Consider the following 23,037-nt stretch of genomic DNA (forward strand, 5'->3'; position numbering starts at 1 on the left):
TGAGAATTCAGTGAATTTCAGTCACGCTTTCATACAGAAATCAAGAAAAAGTTATAATTATTATTCATTGTTTTTAGGTCCAGTTATATATTCAGCAGGTTCTGGAGGGCATTGCATACATACACAGTATGAACATCTTACATCTGGATATCAAAGTAAGTGATTTTACTTTATATTAGTAGGTATTATAGTTATATTACAGTATTATTAGTATTATAATTGGCATTAAGTGGTAATTTCCTAACTGCCATATATCACAAAAAAGTTTTATGCTTGTATGAGGTGGTTTTTCAGGCAATTTAAAAAAGTAATATTTCGCAGAACTGCTATTTACAGCTCACTTGGCATAGGTAAAAAGTCACATGATCATTCTTTAATGTACTATAACCTCCAAGAAACACCTCATTATGTGGCCGTTCACAAGTATAAGGGGTTTTTCTTGCCAGTAATGCTTGAACAACCCCTTATTTACACTGTACCCGTCTGCAGCGCATTATGGCTCTGTTGTGGCCACTCTAGTCAATGCTTGTGTTTATACCAGCCACGCCACAGCACATTTCAGAAGCGCCCCAGAAGTGGCTCTTCCCACAGCCTTGTCAAAGACACGTCTACTTTTCCTTTGTTAAAAAAAAATGGCTAGTGTGGTGGCTGCGATATACATAAGCCTACCGCAAGAGGAAAGAATTACGTTTAGTTGCATAACATCAGTTAATGGAGACGCTGTCATTTCGCAACAATTTTTTATCAATTTTTATTTTTTATATTTATAAAATATCACAAAGTTTTGCACAAATTTGTAATGGAAACACACCTCATGTATTGCAAGAAATTTCACAGATAGGAAATTAAGGACAATCCACATTGGGACATTAGGACAAATGACATTGGGCTAATTGGTGTCTTCGGTAAAGACATCTTCTGTCCTTCTAACATTTTGTCAAACTTATTTCTCTGCAGACAGACAATATCTTAATGGTGTCCCCTGCGAGAGAAGACATCAAAATCTGTGATTTTGGCTTCTGTCAGGAAATCGACAATTCCAGGCACCAATACAGCAAGTTTGGGACACCTGAATTTGTTGCACCAGAAATTGTCCACCAAGAGCCTGTGACAATAGCCACTGATATCTGGTAAACGAACTTTGGCATTTGTTGCAAACTGTGGTGAACAACATTTCCCATGTTCAGAAATACAATTCGGTCCTGCTTGGTGAATGTTATTTTTATTTATTCCAGGTCTCTTGGTGTTGTTACTTACTTATGGTGAGTGCACTGAAGAATTGGAGCAAGCAGATATTTTTCTTTTGTTTCCATTTTATTTTCTCTGTATAATGCAATTTTTATGGCCATAAAATCTAAAAATAATCATACTGCTAGAAAATAATGAATGTTTCTTTTCTCTGGGTAGCTTAACATGCCACTGTCCTTTCTTCGGGGAAAATGACCGCGCCACCCTGATGAAAGTCGCTGAGGGCGTGCTGTACTGGGACACGCCTGAGATCACAAGCAGAAGTGTGGAGGCACAAGACTTCCTACATAGGGTTCTACAGCCAGACCCAGAGTAAGATCTGCTTACATGCGTGTAATTAAAGTTTTGTGAGGAGCAAGTGATAAAGTTGTTTTATTTCACCTTCACAGAATGAGACCCTCTGCATCTGAGTGTTTGAGTCATGAGTGGTTTCAGGTAGGTAGTCATCATTTTTTTACCAACAAGCAAACATAAAATAAGCTGTGTAAACAAATACAATTGAGGTCAAAAGTTTACATACACCTTGCAGAATCTGCAAAATGTTAATTATTTTACCAAAATGAAAGGGATCATACAAAATGCATGTTATTTTTTTATTTAGTACTTACCTGAATAAGATATTTCACATAGAAGAAATTTACACAAGAGAAAATAATAGTTGTTTTTATAATAATGACTCAAAAGTGTACATACACGTGAGTTTTTTAAGTGATAGTTGTTCATGAGTCCCTCGTTTGTCTTGAACAGTTAAACTGCCCGCTGTTCTTCAGAAAAATCCTTTTGGGCAAAATAATAAAAATGTACACATCATTTATTCTTCATTCTTTTTAAAAGTTTACAGCCCTGGCTCTTAATGCAACGTGTTTTCTTCTGAAGCATCAGTGAGCGTTTGAACGTTCTGTAATAGTTGCATATGAGTCCCTCAGTTGTCCTCAGTGTGATCTCAAAATCAAAAGTCAATTTTGGAAAGGGTTTAAATACACAAAAATGCTGAAAAACCAAAGAATTTGGGGGACCTGAAGGACAGTGGGCAGTTAAACTTAGGGATTTCACTAAACAAAAAAAAAATTCAGGTAACAACAGTATTAAGAATCAAGTGTATGTAAACTTTTGAACAGGGTCATTTTTATAAATTCAACTATTGTTTTCTGTTGTGCACTATATGTAAACATCTTTCATGTGAAATATCTTTTTCAAGTCAGTACTACATAAAAAAAAACATGCATTTTGTACGATCCCTCTTATTTTGGTAAAATAATTAACATTTTACAGATTTTGCAATGTGTATGTAAACTTTTGACCTCAACTGTTAATTAAAATTCACGTTCATCAGAAATGTAATTATTTTTAGGGTTATTATGAAGATGAAGAACCTGAAGACATAGATACCAAAAATTTAAAATCTTTTATTTCAAGAAGAAAATGGCAGGTAAGATTTGAAATTATTTCCATTGCCATCCATTGTCCAGGAAAACATTCTTCTTTCATGTCCTCCTACACTTTTCCACACTTCTTCCTATTTCTTTCAGCGTTCCTTGACATGTCTCGGCTCGGTTCTGACTCTGAGACCAATCCCAGAGTTGTTGGAGGCACCTCTGCGTGACGTTTCAATTACAGCTACAAGGGAGACCCAGGAGCCGAGCAGCACCTCCTTAAGCAGTGGATCCTCCTCAGAGTTTGATGAGGCAGATGCTTGGGACTTCTTCCAACAAGTGAGCCAGGAGGATGAAGATGATCTGGAAGATGAGGAAGAATATGACCCATACGTTCACGCGTCAAAGACGCCCACAGTTGTAAAACAGGATGAAGAAGACGTGCTCATTGGTGAGGACCGTGTTCACAGTGGCCCGCTGGTGATTCCCACAACCGCACTATCAACAGAGCCAGTCAGTTTAGAGAGCAGGGACAGTAGCCCCTATCTTCACCTCTCAGAAAAAGATGAAGGATTGGATCCCATACCACGTCGTAGCCTCATCAAGAGCACTTTTTATTGCAGCTCTGAGCAGCTCTCACCCATGTCTGCTCGTCACATGACGCTTCGGGATAAAATCCAAGCTAAAAAGCAAGAGCGTGGCCGTAAACCCCTCCGCGCCAGCCTCTCTGGCAGGTTAAATGAGCCCCTCATAGAGTATGAAGAAGATTCCCCAGACATAGAAGCTAATCGTAACCAAAGAAGAGGATCAATGCATTCGTCTATCCTCAAGTCAAGCTCATTTGATTGTGGAGTAAGTGCTGCCCATCCAAGCCTACACACCCAGAGAAGAAGCAGATCTTTAGATATATACACACAGAGATCTCCAGCTTCAACTGAGCCAACAGTGGAAGGAGAGGATGAGCATGATGTCAAAGAAAGCCAGAAACCTGTCACTGATGAAGAAGAGGAGAAAACTGAAGCTTTCCAAGTGAGGAGGAAACTTTGCCGTCGCTCTGCGTTTTTGTTGAAGAAAGGCCCAGTAATTGTGAGAAAGGTGAAAGCGCAGGTCCATGAGCCCGAAGAAGGACATCAGCTGGTCTTGCAAAGTTCTTGTGAGGATGACAACCAATTGCAGATCACAGAAACAGAGACAAGACATTTAGATGATCAGGAGAGTGTTGATGGCTCACAGCTTTCGCTAGCATGCTCACTTGACCAAGCTTCAGAGGCGTCTAGCAGGATAGGCTCACATGAAGAACTCTCGCACAGACACCACCATGATGAGACCTTGAGATCCTCTGGAAAAACATCCCCAAGCTCTTTACTACAGGACTCTGAGGATGAAGACATGGAGAGGGTCCTGAGATCTCTTCGACAAGACCTCCCACAAGCCCCGCCAAGACGGCGCACCAACAGTTCAAGCTCTGGACTAAATGAGATGCGCAATAAAAGTGACATCCTTCTGAGAAGAAGCTCCTCTGCCATTCCTGTCCAGGCTGCGAAGCAAGGACGAGAAAGCAAAGAGTTGCTTCAAAGACATGCCTCAGCACCAGCTCTTCAAGAAAAACCCCCTAGTGGGAAATCTTCCAAACCTGGATTCATGAAGATCTTCCGCAAGCACTCGTGGGCTAGCCATTCTTCTCCTCAACTAGAAGGCTCAGAGAGGAAACAAACAGAAGGAGCATCTTCACAACCCAAGACCCCTCTTCTAACCCTGAGGAAGAAGATGCGAGCTTCAGCCTCTAGCATTACAAAACTGTTCACCCGACAGTCCAGCAAGGAGGATGTAGAGAAGAAAGGCGGTAGGCTACTATTGTTGCACAATTGAAAATACACTATTTCTGCGGTTCTCAACTCTGGCTCTCGAAGTCCACTTGTCAGTTCTAACCCTGAACAAATAGACCTGAAGAAGCTAAACAAGGTCTTTAGGGTCACTAGAAGTTGCAGGCAGGTGAGTTTGATTAAGGTTGGAGCTAAACACCGCAGGAAAGTGGACTTCGAGGGTCAGGGTTGAGAATACCGGCACTATTCAATTTTATGCATAATAATTGTCAAATTTTTCTTTCTAACAGGACCAATTGTAAAGAACCCCTCCCTTGTCATACCAGAGATAATGACTTGCTCTGCCACAGTAACAGCCACCACCTCATCCGAAAGTCCTCAGAAGAAGTCCAAATTGTTCTCGATGAAAGTGCCGATATTTAAGAAAACCAAAGGTTAAACAACTAACAAACATGTTCCATATAATTTATATACATTTATTGTAGATGCACTACCATTCAAACGTTAGGGGTTTGTAAGATTTTTTAAGGGTTTTGAAAGAAGTCTTTTATACTCACCAAAGCTTTATGTAATTTATTCCTGTGATGGCAAAGCCTACTTTTTAGCATCATCACTACAAAAATCTTTATAACATTAAAAATATCTTAACTCTCACTTTTGTTCAATTTAAAGCAGCATTAGTTAAAGTAATGTATTAATTTCATTTAAAGAAATGAAAAAACTGACTCCAGACTTTTGAATGGTAGCGTATTTCGTGAAGTTATAAAATTGATTTCTGATTTTCCACCAGAAAGTCCAGTCAAACCATCCAGGCCAGATGTCATCCAGCTAGCAGGGGGAGGAGCTCTTGTGTTCTGGAAACCTGTGCCATCCAAAGAGCTCGTTATATATTGTATTCAGTATAGTGTAAATGGTAAGAATACATACTCAGGCTCAGAAAGAACATATTATAAACCTCATCCTGTATTATGAGCATTGTTTTTCATTGTATTTTTCCAAGGTGCGGAGTGGAGAATATTGTCAGAGAATGTCACAGACAGCTGTTTTACAGCAAATGCCCTTCCGAGGGGACCAGGATATATCTTCAGAGTGTCCTATAACACCAAGACAGGGTTGGCTCCTTTTAGTGACCCTTCACCACCGGCCTTTATGGCCATGCCTTATGAAGGTACAGACATTCTGGAAATAATATTTATTTTTATCCAGATCATGTGACCATCAGATCTGTTTTTCTCTACTTTGTCTGCAACCTGTTTGTAGATTACATCTTTAAATATAATGCAATCATCCCTTTTTCTAAAATAAATGCAGTATTTTCAAAATATTGTCATATCCACCTTATTTTTCCCGTAAGACGGGATGCATCCATTCGTTAATTTTATGGGTCTGGCTTTCGGCCTCATCCGCGTCCAGCTATTTTTTAGCTGTACAAAACAACGTGTAATTTCCCTATAATGGCTAATGAACCGCACGTCTCGTCCGTAAGTTTACTTCCATGTTAAAGAATTAGGTGGACAAGAGAGTTTAATTTAAGGAAATTTTAAAGGTGAATTTATTGTTTTTTTTTTTTTTTTTTTGTTTTGTTTTTTTTTTTTTTTTTATTGCAGACTCTCACAATCCTCTCATTAAAATGGATTCTGTTGGGTCAAAGGTCATTGTACCTGGAGGTCTTGGCACTGAGAAATCTTATAGCTTCCTGTCTGAAATCAACAGGTACTTGACTTCATATTCATATATATATATAAGGACTAGTTCACACTGCCACAACAAACACTTCACTTCACCTTTAAAGGGTTAGTTCAGCCAAAAATTGCAAATTCTATCATTAAATACTCACCCTCATGTTGTTCCAAACCCGTAAGACCTTTGTTCATATTCGAAACACAAATTAAGATTTTTTGATGAAATCTGAGAGCTTTCTGACCCTGCATAGGCAGCAAGTGAAAGGCAGAAACATAGACTATTTTAATGATGTCCTTACTACCTTTCTGGGCCTTGAACGTGTCAGTTGCATTGCTGTCTATGCAGGGTCAGAAAGCTCTCCTGTTTTATCAAAAGTATCTTAATTTGATGTTCCAAAGATGAACGAAGGTATTACTGGTTTGAAATGACATGAGGGTGAGTAATTAATGACAGAATATAAATTTTTGGGTGAACTATCCCTTTAAAAATTCAAATTACTGCCTCACGAAACACTGATTACCATTGTTTAAAATCCTTTTTATGTTGCTTATTTATGTCATTTTTTTAAACTACATTTAAGTACATAATCTTGTGTATCTTTCGACAGAGGCCGTTTCAGTGTGGTAATGCAGTGTGAGGACAGCCGTAGCTCTCAGATGTTGGCCGCTAAGATAACCCCCTACAGACCAGAGCAGAGGCAGTTGGTTTTAAGGGAATATCAACTGCTTCGCCGACTGAACCACCCTCGAATCGTCCAGCTGCAGTTGGCCATCCTCACACCCACCTGCCTGGTGCTTATAGAGGAGCTGTGCTCTGGACGAGAGCTTCTTTATAACCTAGCAGAAAGGTGAAGCCATTAATACTATTCAAAGGGTTCTGTTAAATTACAAACTATATTTTCACAGATACTAGTGAAAATCATTCTAAGATGGTGTTGTACGAAATGACCTTACTCTTTACTCTTGATGGCCTGTAGGAATCTATATTCAGAAACACAAGTGACTGACCTACTTGAGCAGATTCTGAGTGCTGTGGATTACCTACACAGCCGACGCATTGTACACCTAGACCTAAAGTCTGACAACATGCTTGTGACGGGCCGAAACGTAGTGAAGATTGTGGATTTGGGCTCTGCTCAGCCCTTCACTCCAGGACAGGCACTAAACATTGAACACATCAAAGAAATGACAGATAATAAAGGTATCAGTAGTACTGTATTATGAACTAGGATTTGTTGCTTTTTTTTATTCAATCATTATAGATTCATGTTGCAAATTTGGGATCTGATTTGTAGCCAGTTTAATTGGATTGTTTAATGTTTTGAAGTGCTTACCAAACTTGCTATGATTTGATAAAAAAATACATTTAAAAGCAATAATATTGTGACATTTTACTGAATTAGCATTAAAATAAAGTTTTAATATATTTTAAAATGTCATTTATTTCTGTGGTGGTTGAATTTTCAGCAGCCAATGATCCAGTCTTCAGTGTCACATGATCCTTCAGAAATCATTCTTATATGCAGATTTTGGTGCTTAAGAAATGCAAATTTTGGTGCTCATGAAAACAGTTGTGCTACTAATTTTTATGAAAAGGGTTATACATTTTTACGGTACTTTTCATCAATTTAATGCATCCTTGCTGAATAAAAGTATTAGTTTCTGTCTTTAAAAAAAATAATATATATATATATATATATATATATTATACATTGAAATACTTTAATTTTCTTGGCTGCTTGGCATCTTAAAAGAAAAAAAGGTTTCTGGTATCTTTTCACCATAAAACCAATTTAGTTTATGAAAAATATTTTCTGTTTTATGTTTGTTAGGTTATATTGTCCTTCCTAAAGCTCCTGAAATCTTAGAAGGACAAGGAGTTGGCCCCGAAACTGATATCTGGGCTATTGGTGTTTTGGCTTTTATAATGTAAGTACTTTCTTTCAATAAAACCATAACTGTAAGGAATAATTACAGAGCCATTAGAGCTTTCTTATTGTTCAACCATTATTCACTGATTTCCTCAATTTACTTTAACTCTCATTTTTAGGTTGAGTGCAGACAGTCCCTTCCATGCTGATATAAATTGGGAGAGGGATCGAAATATCAAAAAAGGCAAGATCCAATTTAATCGTTGTTACCCAGGTCTCTCCGAGGGAGCCATCAACTTTATGAAAAACACCCTGAGCAACAAAGCCTGGTAAAACTCACAGAGCCACAAATGATGGTTGCTTATTTTAAGTGTTAATATCTAAATAACAGACAATAATTATATACATATTACATTTAATATATTTATGACTTTCCATGAGTAGACCCAAGAAAAACCAATAGTTATAAAGGGATAGTTCACCCAAAAATGCAAATTCTGTCATTAATTACTCACCCTCATGTCATTCCAAACCCGTAAGACCTTTAATGACATGAGGGTGAGTAATTAATGACAGAATTTTCATTTTTGGGTGAACTATCCCTTTAAATGGATCCTGCTTCTAAACTTAATGTGATGACTGACTCAGTATGTGGACATAGGCAGTATTTAATGCAGCTTAATGTTTCACCAGGGCAAGACCGACGGCTGCAGAGTGCCTCCAAAACCCCTGGATACAAGGAGACCGTTCTCCCTCCAAACACACCGACTCAGTGGTCTGTTTCTCAACAGACAAGCTGCAGGCCTATCTCAGGGAACGAGAGGTCAAGCGAGACCACGTCCGCACAAAAATTAATCTGCCCTTTCTTTAATTCAAGGGGGCAAAACATATTTGGAGGCTGAAAGTGATGTGTGAAACTGTGAAATGCTTTCTGTAGTTTTTAAAAGCTATGCTTTCATATCAACACGAGGAAAGATTATGATTAAAAGTTTTAGCCATAATGATAATCAATTATATTTCTTTAGATGACATTTTTCAGTAGGTGTAATTAGGCAATCTGCATGACATGGCTTTATTGCTTTGTAATCATTCAAACAGTGGCACATTACTTACATAAACACTATTTTACAGTAGTGTACATAAATGGGTAATATCTGTCTATCTAGATATGTTAATGTAATATGTAGAACATGTTATCACTGCATTACACAGTATTTTTTTTTTTCTTTATTTTTTATTTCTTTTTTTGCCCTGTGTTGTTAAAATTCTATGACACTGCTTTATCAGGGACAACGTTATTGTATGATTTACATGATGTGGTGAAATGCAGTATTTTGTTCATAAATTATATTTTTCTCATTTTAATGCAAATTATACTTGATGTGTAAGGATTTTATTGGTTTGGATTGTAGATTTTATAGAGTGATAGGCAAATTTAGGGGTTACTGTTTTCTCTGCTGTGACTAGAATAGATTAACAAAATGCATGTATGTTTTTGTCTCCATTGCTGCAAACTGCCATGCACTTACAATAAATGTTTTATTACTCTCTAAAAGTTGTGGTTTGACTCCTTACAGAGAGCGCTGATATTTTTAAACACAACCGCGAAGTAAAGCATTTTATGAACACTGGTTGAGTGCAGTATTGTAGATGTACTTATTTGTTTTGTCCGATAGGTGGCGATCGTTTGCACTAGTGTGTCAAGATGCACATCGAAGCCGACCATCGAAGAGCACAGCAGTATCCGCCGTTGAATGTAGCATTTTGGCTAACACCGATCCGTAAATAAAGACAAGCGTATATATTTTAGATACACAGACTGCCCGTATTTTTCTCAGGTAAGAATGAATGTTACTTTTATTACCCTTACAGTTCATAAACGCAGTTCTGGAAGTACTAAAAGAGCTCAATACGGTTCCCGCCTGTTAGGTAGCGTGTAAGCTCATTGATTCCGAAATTCGACCGTTATTAGCGTTTCGTTTATTAGCTATTATTTATTTCTTTATCTTCTACTTGCTCGAACAGACACAGCAGACAGTTTTTAACGTTTAACCCTGATGTGTTGTCTGTGTTAGGAGGTTGTCATATGTAACGTTAATGCAGCAAATGGTTCATTCAGCTTTCATATAACAAAGACGGTTCTTATTGTCAAACGCAAACCAGCCACTTCATAGTATATGTATATTATGCTAATCATTTTGTTTAAATTATTAGTCCCTCACCATGGCGACCGGTGCTGATGTGAGGGATATTCTGGAGCTGGCAGGAGGAGACAATGATTCAGGACCCATCAGCAAGAAGGACATCATTAATTCAGACAAGGTAAACTATCACAGATAAGAACAAACACCATTCGACTATTTACTATAGACGCAGCTTTACAGTGGGTTTTATATTTTATTGTGACGTGTTTTAGTTTTGTATTACTGAGGCAATTCTCTGTCTGTTGTTGTAGAAAAAAGCCAAGAAGGTGACAGAGACATTAACCTTCAAGAGACCAGAAGGAATGCACAGAGAAGTTTATGCCTTGCTGTATTCAGACAAAAAGTAAGTTGGGTGTCATGACTCTTCGCCTCACTGTTTTATAAAGGGCACTTACATCAGGTTTTGGTCAGTTACCTGGATCCGCGGCCATATTGGCGATACTCGGATGTGAACAACAGCATGGATTGCACGTTTAATGTGCTACTGAATACGTTGTTCTGCTAATTTATGCTTTCTAAACCACAGAAAAAACATGTGGAAGTTAAGTCATATAGAAAATGATTTAGTAAGCAGGAAAGGGTGCAATATTTTGACAAACTAAAGTTAGTAGGTGGTAAGGATATGTACAATGAGTATTAATTAAGATATTTGCCTAATATTTCACCTACCTGACTGGAAATGATAATAACAAACATGAATGTTGAAAGATTCTTGCCCTGGAATTCCTGGTTCAGTTTGGTCAACCACAAATGCCTATTGTTCCTCAGACATTTTTTTTTGCACTCTTTTGATTTGTTATAATAATTTTGGCAGTCTGTAGTACTCCAAATGTTTTTCCCGGTCCGACCGATTAGTACAGCCCAAAACATGACAATAATTGTCCATTTTCAGGAGCAATAATCAGCTAAATATGCAAGTTTCGTTCAGTTCAGTGGCATTGTTGACATTCAGTGCCACCAATATGGCCGATTGATGAGGTGTTGTGAAAACACTCTGTTGCCCATATTATTAGATTGTATTTGCTAGTGTTGTCACGGTACCAAAATTTCAGTATTCGGTACCAATACCAGTGAAAATCCACGGTTCTCGGTACCAATTTCGGTACCAAATCAAAACACAAAAACATGAATTGAACAACACACTATTTTTATTTATAACAAACAAAAATAAAACAAAGTTTTGACTTGGAAGCTGGTATTTTGAGCTGAGGTGATGAAGCATTTGCTGGAATCCCCATTTTTCACTGTATAAACTGGCACTTAATCCATACATGTGAATTCAGCAACAGCTCGGTTCAGTTTTCTTGCCTTTTTGTCGTACTTCTGCTGCTCAAAAGCATCTGGAACCATTGTCTGCTTAGGAGTCTTCCTCAGCCTGCAGCTGTAAAAGGAAAATATAATATACTTCAGTAAAACAATGGGCTGAGTCTAACTAAATGCAATATTAGATTGACACCAGCTAAACAGAACTTTATATATAACTTTTCAGTAAATAACAAACCTCAGCTTTTTATAACAAAGATAGATAAGATTACTTATACTGAGTGTAAGATATCAATGTTACACAGACGGAAACTGTCGTATTAAAAACACCCCATTTAACATGACTTAATAAACAAGTGTTACATAGCAATTATTCTTCTTAATTTCAAAATGTATTCATAATTTATTTTAAATTAAAAGTTGTATCTGTTGACATTATTTCACGCACAATAAACAAACATGAACGATCAAATGTTTGTATAAAACAACATTCACACACATTGATTAATGTTCACTCACTGTAAATTTATGTTAGATAATATATTAAGTCATGTTAATGAATAGTATCTTTTACCAAACTATACAGGACTGTATTTGACTGTACTTTTATTTAATCAAACTGCGCAAACTATATTTCATAGCCTAGAACTGCTTTTCTGATGGACCGATTTTAAGGCATTAACCATACATTTGTACATTTGTTCTCTAACACACATATTTTAGCTACACGGGTCATTTAAAAGCCTCAGGTGTGTAAAAATAGTACACTATCATGTCCTGTTTTTTTGTTTTTTTTTAAATAAATGCTATAGGAGCATTAAACACTTAATAAAGAAGTTTATTCTAATTCTCGCGTTAGCATTAGCCGCGCTTATGCTAACGATTAACTAAGCAAATGGCGATGTTTATTTAACGTATAATTTTTATAACAGAAGCTCTAAATATAAAATAAAATTAAAACTTACCTGCTTGAACTTTCATTAAATCTGGGTGTCGGTCTTTGAGGTGTTTTATTAAGTTCGATGTATTTCCTCCTTTTGAGAGAGAACTTCGATGACACCGTTTGCAAGTGGGTTTCTGATGATCTATGATGTTGCCCTTGTCATCAGTAGCAAATAAATAAACAAAATATTTCCACACGTGGCTCCTTCCTCCTTTCTTTTCAACAAGCGGATTCAGAGCAGCCGCATCAGCAGCACCACCGGTCGCCGTGTCTTTGTGCTTTTATGAAGAAGACGCAACTGCGCACTTTTTGCATAGCGCAGCAAGAACCGGGTTGACCGGGTGCTCGGTACCACCGGTACTTAAGAAAACCTGGTACCGTAACATTTAATTTTTTTTAGTACCGACTTGGTACCGAAGTACCAGGTCTTTTGACAACACTAGTATTTGCATTGCCTTCTCATGACTAATGACAGGCCATTTTGCTGTTGGCTAGAAAAAAATGAGTGTAACATTTTGTTGTATTAGTTTTACAACAAGTAGGTTTGTATGAGTTTATACCTTTCATAAGATAAATTAAAATCAAATAAATGTATATTTTTGTAAAGTACTTATACACTTGTCTCTTATGCTTGCCAAGACTGCATTTGTTTAATCAGAAATACAATACAGAGAATGATATGGTGAAATATTACAATAAAAAAAAAAAAAAAATATATATATATATATATGTATGTATGTATGTGTGTATATATATTTATTATTATTATTATTATTATTATTATTATTATTATTTTTTTTTTTTTTTTTTTAATATATAATCTAAAATGTATTTTATTTCTGTGATGGCAAAGCTGAATTTTCAGCAGCCATTACTTCAGTCTTCAGTGTCACATGATCCATCATGAATTATATTTATATGCTGATTTGATGCTCAGGATACTATTTTTTCAGGATTCTTCAAGTAAAAGGTTCAAAAGAATAGCATTCATATGAAATAGACATTTTTTTATAACATTATAAATGTATTTACTGTCACTTTTGACCAATTTAATGCACCCTTGCTGAATAAAAAAATTAATTTGTTCAGAAAATACTTACTGACCCCAAACTTTTGAGTTGTAGTGTATCTACATCTCTTGACATGCACATGAAAATATCTAAAGATAGCTAAAAATTTGCACTGTAGGTTTGACCAGTCCGGCATAAAAGAAAGCTTCTATTGTTGAGCCCTGTATGCTGGCTGTGGACAGTACTATTGGTACATTGAAAAATGACAACATATAATTAACTTTTATATGGTTTCGCTTTTTCAGTCGGGATGCCCCTCCCCTGTTACCGAGTGATACTACACAAGGCTACCGGACAGTGAAAGCAAAACTGGGCTGTAAGAAGGTGCGGCCCTGGAAGTGGATGCCCTTTTCCAATCCAGCCAGAAAAGATGGAGCCATCTTCCATCACTGGAGACGTGCAGCAGAGGAGGGAAAGGACTACCCATTTGCTCGCTTCAACAAGGTAGGAAAGAGAGGATGATATTGAACAGAGCAGGAGATATTTTGTACTGAAATTAAAACCATTCTCATTGCATGTTACTGAAAATATTCTTCCTGTTTCAAGACTGTGCAGGTGCCTGTGTACTCAGAGCAGGAGTATCAGATGTATCTTCATGACGATGGATGGACGAAAGCTGAAACGGATCACCTGTTTGACTTATGCAAACGTTTCGATCTGCGGTTTATTGTCATCCACGATCGCTATGATCACCAACAATATAGAGTAAATTCCTCTTTGTAATTCAGCTTTGTACCGAACATAAAATAGCAACTTGACCATGTTAGAGTTTGTTTTATTCTAGTCACATTTCCTCACTGTTATTATTGTAGAAGCGCTCTGTGGAGGATCTTAAGGAGCGTTATTACAACATTTGCGGCAAACTGACAAAAGTTCGGGCAGGAACAGGGGCAGAGCCTAAGATCTACATATTTGATGCCGGTCATGAGAGACGAAGGAAAGAGCAGCTCGAGAGACTGTTCAACCGCACACCAGAGCAGGTGAGAGTGCTCAGACCAAGACTAATCTTTTTCAGTCTGCATAACAATTACAACAGTGATGCAGTGTTTTTACACAGGATTTTTTGAGACTGTAGGGGGTGGAAGAAACACTTCTGCATTTTAGCATTAAATGCTTAAATCTGGTGCACTTTAAGAGATGAAAATTAGGAGCTCCCACTAATTTTCAGTCTTAAATTGAACTTTATACAATTGATGTCAAATGTTTAGATACACCTTGCAGTATATGCAAAATGTTAATTGTTTTACCAAAATAAGAGGGATCATGCAAAATGCATGTTATTTTTTTTAGTTAGTAATGACCTAAAGAAGATATTTCACATAAAAGACATTTACATAATACTTCACAAGAGAAAATAATAGTTGATTTTATAAAAATTACCCCGTTCAAAAGTTTACATAAGGTTGATTCTTAATACTTTTGTTTATTGATAGATGTTCATGAGTCCCTTCTTTGTCCTGAACAATTAAGCTGCCTGCTGTTCTTCAGAAAAATCCTTCAGGTGCCACAAATTCTTTGGTTTTGCAGCATTTTTGTGTATTTGAACCCTTTCCAACAATGGCTGTATGGTTTTGAGATCAATCTTTTCACACTGAGGACAACTGAGGGATTGAAACTACTTCAGAAGGTTAAAATGCTCACTGATGCTCCAGAAGGAAAAATGATGCATTAAGAGCCAGAGGTATAAGCTTCTAAACAGAATGAAGATGTGAACATTTTTCTTATTTTGCCTAAATATCTTTTTTTTTCCATTTAGTACTGCCCTTCAGAAGCTATAGAAGCTACTTGCATTTCCCAAAAGACAAAATAAGTTAAATTTACCCTGATCTTCAAATTCAAAAAGTTTTCACCCCCAGCTCTGAATGCATTGTGTTTCTTTCTGAAGCATCAGTAAGTGTTTGAACCTTCTGTAATAGTTGCATATGAGTCCCTCAGTTGTGCTCAGTGTGTAAAGATGGATCTCAAAATCATACAATCACTGTTGGAAAGGGTTCAAATACATAATAATTTATGGGACCTGAAGGATTTTTCTGAAGAACAGTGGGCAGTATTAAGACTTAAGTGTATGTAAACTTTTGAACTATTATTTCCTCTCGTGGACTATATGTAAACATTTTTTATGTGAAGTATCTTATTCAGGTCAGTAGTAAAAAAAAATAAAAAATAAAAAAAACCCATACATTTTGTATGCTTATGTTGGCAAAATTAACAAGGTGTATGTACATTTTTGACCTCAACTGTAGTTGCGATATAGTGTCTGTCTACATTACGTTCATAATGTTTTTTTAGGAAGCCAAACAATTAAAATATAATAATGTTATTAGGGCTTTCACTAACGATTATTTTGGTAATCGAGTTATCAGTCGATTATTCTGATTATTAATCGAGTATTTGGATCATTAATAAAAATAGACCTAAGCAAACAACAGACTTTAAAAATGACTTAAAATACATATATAATAGCAATGAGGCAATAATAATTGGTTCAGAGTCAAAAGCAAGTAATCATATGGCAATCTGATGACTGTATTTACCCTTTATAGTGCGATCTAATCCTAGTTCAGACCGAGAGTTTAAACTTTTATTTCAAATTTGTAATGAACAGTTAGCTTTAGAGACCTTTTTTTTATTATGAGAAATGTTAAAATATTTTCAGTTCATCATAAAACTGTGGTGGGACAGTTTAGACTGTGGCGGCTGCCGGAGTGTTGATAATTAATGACACACACTGCCGATAATGGTTTAAGTTTGTAATAAATGATAGGCACAAGCTCAATCTCATTTGGAAAATGTGCTTTCTTTCCTTTCCTGTAGGTGGCAGAAGAGGAATACCTGATCCAGGAGCTGAGGAAGATTGAGACACGTAAGAAAGAGCGTGAAAAGAAGGCCCAAGACCTCCAGAAGCTCATTACAGCCGCTGACACGACAACAGAGATGCGCAGAGCTGAACGCAAAGCCACCAAGAAGAAGCTGCCGCAGAAACGAGAGACAGAAAAACCTGTAATCATCTCTTTGTTTACCCCTCAAACTAAATTCAATTTTTATCCTGTCTGTGATAGTAATAATGTTTTGATGAAGAATTTTTTTTTTTTTTGGTTTTGCAAAATTAAAAAAAAAAAAAAAAAGTTAAATGTAATACTTTCTAGCACTAGGTCTTCTAATGCCCTCTCATCTGTCCAATGGCAGGCTGTTCCTGAAACCGCAGGCATCAAATTCCCAGACTTCAAATCTGCTGGTGTTTCACTACGGAGTCAGAGAGTAAGTTCAACTTACACGCTTCAACAAAACTGACCCCTGATCCGTTTTTTAATATACGATCTATGCAGAATATTATGATACATCCCTCTACGCTGCAGGACTCAGGAGCCTGTGGCGTTTAACTTCTCTCTCATTAGCCAGGAGTTGATTGATTCACACAGTCGTAGGTAGAGTAATCTACCCACAGGAAGGCATTCCTCTTAAAGAGTAATGAAGGGAGGTCGCTCTATATAAAACGCATTAAGGATGGTACTGGGGTAGTGTATGACTCAGATGTGGCTGGTCATCTGTTAGTCAGACTTGGGTGCATAAACATGTTTTGATCTGCCCTCTCTGAAGTGCATTTCAGGGGTATTATGAATGAAAGATGACCCCATTTTTATTCCATTGCTCCCACGTTTTTCTACCATGTAGCCATCTGAGATTAAAGGTGTTAATGTTCCAGCTAGAGTTTCCAACACCTCATGGATTAAAACATGAGTACACAAGTGCAACTTAAGTTTACTGAAAGTTTATTTTATTTTATGGATTTGGTTAACTAATGAATTTCTGTGTTTAGATGAAGCTGCCCAGCTCAGTTGGACAGAAGAAAATAAAAGCAATTGAACAGATCCTGACGGAGCAAGGAGTGGGTGAGTAGCATTGTGATGAGCATTCCTTCTGTTATTCCTTCTATATTATTGTATAGCCATTTCTACTGAACGGCAATAAACGGGTTCAGTCTAAAAATGGTATTGATTCTAATTCACAAGCTATTGATTCAGTTCAAATTTGAATTACGTTTTATAATATTAATTAAATATTAATTTGACAATTTCAGTTATGATATTGATTTTCTTTGCATATGATGAAATGTTATTTTCTTGAATTTCCATTTCAACATTGTATTATTTTACTTTAAAATGATAAATTACTGGAAATCCTATTAAACTCTATAAATATTGAGACTCTTGAATGGGGTTTATTAATGATTTTTTTTAATGAATGATGAGCATTATATGGACAGGCTTTGTTTCACTAAAAAGAACTTTTGAAAGAATAATTTGGGACTGCTATGTTATTGCATGAAGGCTGTTGGGACAAATCAACAGATACACTGCCGCTCAAAAGTTTGGGATCAGTAAGATTTTTAATGTGTTTTAAAGTCTCTTATGCTTTTCAAAGTTCAGTTTACTTTATCAAAAATACAGAAAGTAATATTTTGAAAAATTGCAATTTAAAACAAGTTTTCTATTTTAATATACTTTAAAATAGAATTTATTTCTGTTATCAAAGCTGAATTTTCAGCATCATTACTCTTCAGTGTCACATGATCCTTCAGAAGTCTTTCAAAAATGCTCATTTATTATCAATGTTGGAATGATATTCAGAGTTGTGCTGCTGTTTTTTTTTTTGTTTGTTTTTTTAGGATTCTTTGCTGAATAAAAAGTTAAAAAGAACAGTATTTCTTTAAAATATAAACCTTTTTCTAACAATATTAGTCTTTACTCTCACTTTTTATCAATCTAACACATCTTTGCTGAATAAAAGTATTAATTTCTTTCAAACAAAGAAAGAAAGAAAAAATACACTGCCCCCAAACTTTGAAAGGTACTGTATATTGTTACAAAAAATCCTATTTTAAATAAATGCTCTTCTTTTTAATGTTTTATTCATCAAAGAATCCTGAAGAATGAGCAGAAAAGACTTACTGATCTTATTGATCCCAAACTTTTAAAGGGCAGTTTATATGAAAATATATATTTGTGTTTATTTATATTTTTATATTATTATTTCACAGTACATTGCCTTTTTTCAAACTCTGGTAAAATATGACTTCTGTTGCTATGGTGTGCAAAACACTGGCATAGAATAAAATAAATGATCAATCATGGAATTTTAAGAATCAGTATTTTGAAAAATATTGAAAAAAAGAATGTTTTTACCCAGCGACAGTGTTGTTCATCTAAACCAAACAATAAAATAACAACTACACAGAATTTGCATTGAACCATCTCATAACGTATCCTTTTTTCTTTTCTTGATAGATCTCAACCCCATGCCCACAGAGGAGATTGTACAGATGTTCAACGAACTCCGCAGCGACCTGGTCCTGGTGTACGAGTTAAAACAGGCCTACAGTAACTGTGAGTACGAACAGCAGATGTTGCGGCACCGCTATGACGCTCTGCTAAAAGCAGGGGGCGCCGTCACACCGCAGAGCGAGAGCGGTGGAGCACCCGACAGTCAATCCTGGCCCGGCGCTGATGACATCAAAACCGAAGCCAAAGAGCAGATCATTGATGTGGTTGGAGCACCACTCACTCCTAATTCGGTGAGTTTTTAGAGGGAGGTTCGTACAAATACCTGTCTGTAAATTGCCACTACTTGTTAAACCATTGGCTTGGTAGTTTATATGATAGAACTACTTTTGTGAAGCATTGTCATGCAATTTGATCTCCTTTTATACATTAAAAATATTTGAAATTGAGTTTATTTGATTATACATCATCTATGAAAGTATTGACTTAAAAAAAATTTTTTTTTTTTATCTACAAAATTATAAAAGCGTGTCATTTTTAAACAAACTTAATGAATGTGATTTTAAAATGAAATTCCACTGGAATTAATATTTAAACATGGTTTATTTTCCTTGCACAGCGCAAACGCAGAGAATCTGCCTCGAGTTCCTCATCTATCAAGAAGGTGAAGAAACCGTGACATAAATGACTTTGTTAACTCGATTGGACATTTTTTGGAAGAGGATAGAGAGGTTTGTTGAGCGCTCTTAAGTGATTGCCTGCTTCAGGGTCAGAGGGTGAGGTTGTGGTTGTAGGTCATCTGTTATCTGCTCTTTTGATGACCGCTCTCTGGCTCTCTCTGTTAATGTATTCAACACAATGACTGCCCTCTCTGTCCAACACCCCTCAGTCCCACATGCTTCCCTCCTCTCTCCATTCTCCAGACCAAACGTGTACCATGACACAGACCACCCTTGACAACCTATTCCATTATACCACCTCTTCTGTCCAACCAGGCAGCCCAAACCCAGATGAACTGTAAATTGGCAGAGAGAGCTAATCGGCACATGACAAGACAGAAGCAAGTAGACAGAAAAAAAAAGTCTGCTTGTCTGTCTGAAATGAACGTATGCTGGACAGATGGTATGAGTGAGTCTGGATCCTGTTGGGGAATTTATTGAAAAAGTGTTTGCTTTTTGGCTGCATCTTGAAACAGAAGGCTCTGGAAAAATGTCTCATTTTTTTGGAGGTGTCCCTGTCTAACTGGCGTCTTTACATCTGCTATTTTGAGTTGCCCGTTTTCATCTGCAATCCTGCGGTTTCTCGAAAGAACCGTAAACAGAGTGCCACCCGTCTCAAATAGATGCTCTTGTATGTTGAGCTCATTACCTGTAAAATGTCCTTGTTTAATAAATGTTTTTTTCTAAGTGTTTCCCTTTTAATTTGTTTAAGTCTAATGAAAGAAAAACAATCCAGCTGATCTAGAGAGTAGCATAGAAATATCTTGTGACCATGATTCAGTGTTGTAATATGATTGCTATTTACTTTAGAGACCGGTTTAGATGAAAAAATGTAGTTGTAAAACAGTTAAAGCCAAGGTAAAATTCTCACCATCATTTCACAGTGAAGCTGAAAGCGTTAACTAAAGTAAACTACACCCATGCGTTGATTTGTTGCGTGAGATCCGTGTATTTCGCTCCGCATTTGTGAGGCGCTCGGTGCGTTTTAAATTAGCTGTCAAGCGCGCGCATCAATAACGTGCACGGCGCGAGCTCTGCCTCTCGTCATCGCCACTTCATGAATTCGCCGCGATAAAGACATCTCTAGTAAATTCATTACAGTATTGAACATGACAGGAAACATTTATAATTTACATGTCAACTCTGCGTAACCCGTGATAAATTTATTCGAGAGACAGTAAAGAGCGGCAGTGAGCCGCTCAACTGAGACAGAAACATAACAGAAGACCATCTGATAGGTTTGCAATTAAAATCTATCTTTATCTGACAAACATATTTTAATTTAGAAGGTAACAACTTGTTTATCTGTAGCTGAAAAATGTGTTTTATTAAAATGTCTTATGTGTAACTTGAGTTAAGGCCCAAGCAAAAGTTATATAAAGTTCTGAAATTCTGAAAACGGCTAAGGCCACACCACAGCTATAACGACAACTATAATTTAAAAGTTTTAATAGTTGTTACAATTCTATGTGAATATGGAAGTCCACTGAGGAAGCATAGATATGTATAGCTTTTTAAAAATTTTAATGTTTAACATTAGATTATTAGCTCGGAATTATAGTATTAAATAAAAACTATAATAATAATTATAAACTACAATTATAATAATTATAATAATTTGACTAGAAACATTGGAGACCGGAATTGCAAAGCATCCTTCCGGGTGAGAGTCAGGCGTGATTTTCGTGTTCAAGAAAAAGTAATTTTTATGTTCAGAAGGCCCATTCTCACCAACAATGGTAAGCATAGCTAAATATTACTGTAAAGGCTCTTATTCTTAATTCTGTTTGATAACTATATTAGCGTCCACACCAAATGATGATAATCTTATGTTTATTATTCATCTTATTTTTCAAAGCAAAGGTATGTCGTTTTCTGTGAATGTGCGAGACTTCCGGTTCATTAGCCGCTGTTTTAAATATGAGACATCAGTGTTTCGGGAGTTTAGGTCACAGAATTGGATGTGTATTTGATACTGTTTTATTTCATATTTGAGTTTATGTATATGCTTTATTTTATAAGATTAACTGTTTTTTTTCCCAAGTTAGTTGCCAGTGTTTCCATCACAGCTTTGCAAAGATTTGATTTCATAAAACTGTATCATACCGATTAACTATTAAACTATATCTTATGATTTTAAATCTGCATTTAACCTCAAAACGATCTAAAATATGTGCTAAAGTCTGATTTTGTGCTGGCTGTGCTTTTAAACTGAATTATTATAATCTTAATTAAGGTAATGAAGGTACTGAAGGTACAGCGCTGAGTACTACTGTAATGTTAACGCTGCCTGCTTCAAAAGTTTAAAAATTACGAGTTTAGAAAAAATGTTAATAAATAAATAAATAACTTACATTTTGGAAATGTAATGAAGAAGTATTTGAATGTAATCAGTTACATTACTTTAGTAAAGTATTTGAAACAGTTACACTACTTGTTACATTTTAAATAAGGTAACTTGTAATCTGTAACCTATTACATGTGCAAAGTAACCTTTCCAACACTGGCTAGGTGATATTTTCAATACATAAATTCTATGCGATAAGTCATTATGAGCATTTCAGACAATATAGTCTATATTTTCTCCACCATTGAAAATAGCTTCTAAAGAAACCAAAGCATCAGGCTTTGTGGGTTACCAAGCTATGCACAGAAACAGATTAAGTAATTAGATTCAGCATGTTTTTAATTATTTCACAAGCTCCCTTAACATTGTTTTAAATATGAGGTAAGTGGTAGTGTCCACTGGAAAAGAATTAATCCTGTTTATCTCTCGTCTGACTGTAGATAATAAAGCGGCTTCTGTGGTACCTGAGGAAAGCTAGCAGCTGTGATCTGTAGAGAGGAGAGAAAGTGAAAAACAGTGGTAAAATTGATTCTTGGTGTCTATATTTCATGTTGGAAATTGGCTCGTAAATCCCGACGTATGATCTATGGTGGCCATCCTTGGGAAAAAAAAAAATCAGTAAGTGTGTAATTTCTCCCTTGACAGAACACAGGCGAAAGACGATCCTTCTTTTCCCCTCTCTCTTCCTCTATGTTTCTTTTCATGACTTTGTGATGGCTCCATCTCATTACAGCAAATCCATTTATCAAACGTGTTACTAAGCAAATCTCATTCCAAAATTTTGAATGGCCATTTGTGTCATTCTCAGATGAGGATGAAGGTCATTTGAGCAGTCTCGTGTCTTTCCTCTTATGTGTTTATTTTTGTCTTGAAGGCAGGGCGGATGGCTTGCGTTCATGTTGATGTGTCTTTGGGAGCCCATACAGGATCATTGCATTGCTACCCATGTGAAAATGTAAATGGCTGAGCATTCCTCCTCAGTGGGACACCAGACGTAAGGGGATGGAGAGGTAAAAGGCATCGGGCAGAACCCTGGCGGAGTGGTTTATTATCCCGACGAAGAAGTGATGGTGTGAAACGAGAGCTCTTTATCAGAGGCACTGGAGTGGAGGAGAGCTTTTTAATCATGGCCTAAGAGGGGTGAAGGGTTTTTATCATAATTGAAGTCTTTCCAGGGCTAATTGTGGCTATACGTCATTGTCTGAGAGCACGCCT

General features: G+C 36.5%; 2 protein-coding genes across 2 annotated transcripts in view; both read left to right on the forward strand.

Annotated features, from left to right (window-relative positions):
- LOC127169272 (obscurin-like) overlaps positions 1-9,532 on the forward strand; it is a 47,564-nt gene extending 38,032 nt beyond the window's left edge. The window contains 16 exon segments of the mRNA XM_051116512.1: positions 78-155; positions 958-1,130; positions 1,236-1,262; positions 1,408-1,560; positions 1,638-1,683; positions 2,600-2,677; positions 2,778-4,464; positions 4,735-4,878; positions 5,235-5,357; positions 5,445-5,612; positions 6,052-6,157; positions 6,735-6,974; positions 7,104-7,327; positions 7,959-8,055; positions 8,177-8,326; positions 8,691-9,532. Coding sequence (XP_050972469.1) covers positions 78-155; positions 958-1,130; positions 1,236-1,262; positions 1,408-1,560; positions 1,638-1,683; positions 2,600-2,677; positions 2,778-4,464; positions 4,735-4,878; positions 5,235-5,357; positions 5,445-5,612; positions 6,052-6,157; positions 6,735-6,974; positions 7,104-7,327; positions 7,959-8,055; positions 8,177-8,326; positions 8,691-8,868 — 3,672 coding nt within the window. The 3' untranslated portion in view covers positions 8,869-9,532.
- A 163-nt stretch (positions 9,533-9,695) lies between these two features.
- On the forward strand, positions 9,696-20,170 carry dmap1 (DNA methyltransferase 1 associated protein 1). The gene is made up of 11 exons (XM_051116990.1): positions 9,696-9,835; positions 10,212-10,319; positions 10,453-10,544; positions 13,723-13,921; positions 14,024-14,182; positions 14,290-14,457; positions 16,292-16,477; positions 16,664-16,735; positions 17,295-17,367; positions 18,763-19,049; positions 19,376-20,170. Exons 2-11 carry the CDS (start codon positions 10,221-10,223, stop codon positions 19,433-19,435), a joined length of 1,395 nt encoding a protein of 464 aa, XP_050972947.1. The 5' UTR covers positions 9,696-9,835; positions 10,212-10,220; the 3' UTR covers positions 19,436-20,170.
- Positions 20,171-23,037: the final 2,867 nt, after the last annotated feature.

Source organism: Labeo rohita, chromosome 8, assembly GCF_022985175.1.
Source record: "Labeo rohita strain BAU-BD-2019 chromosome 8, IGBB_LRoh.1.0, whole genome shotgun sequence".
NCBI classification, from domain to species: Eukaryota; Metazoa; Chordata; class Actinopteri; order Cypriniformes; family Cyprinidae; genus Labeo; species Labeo rohita.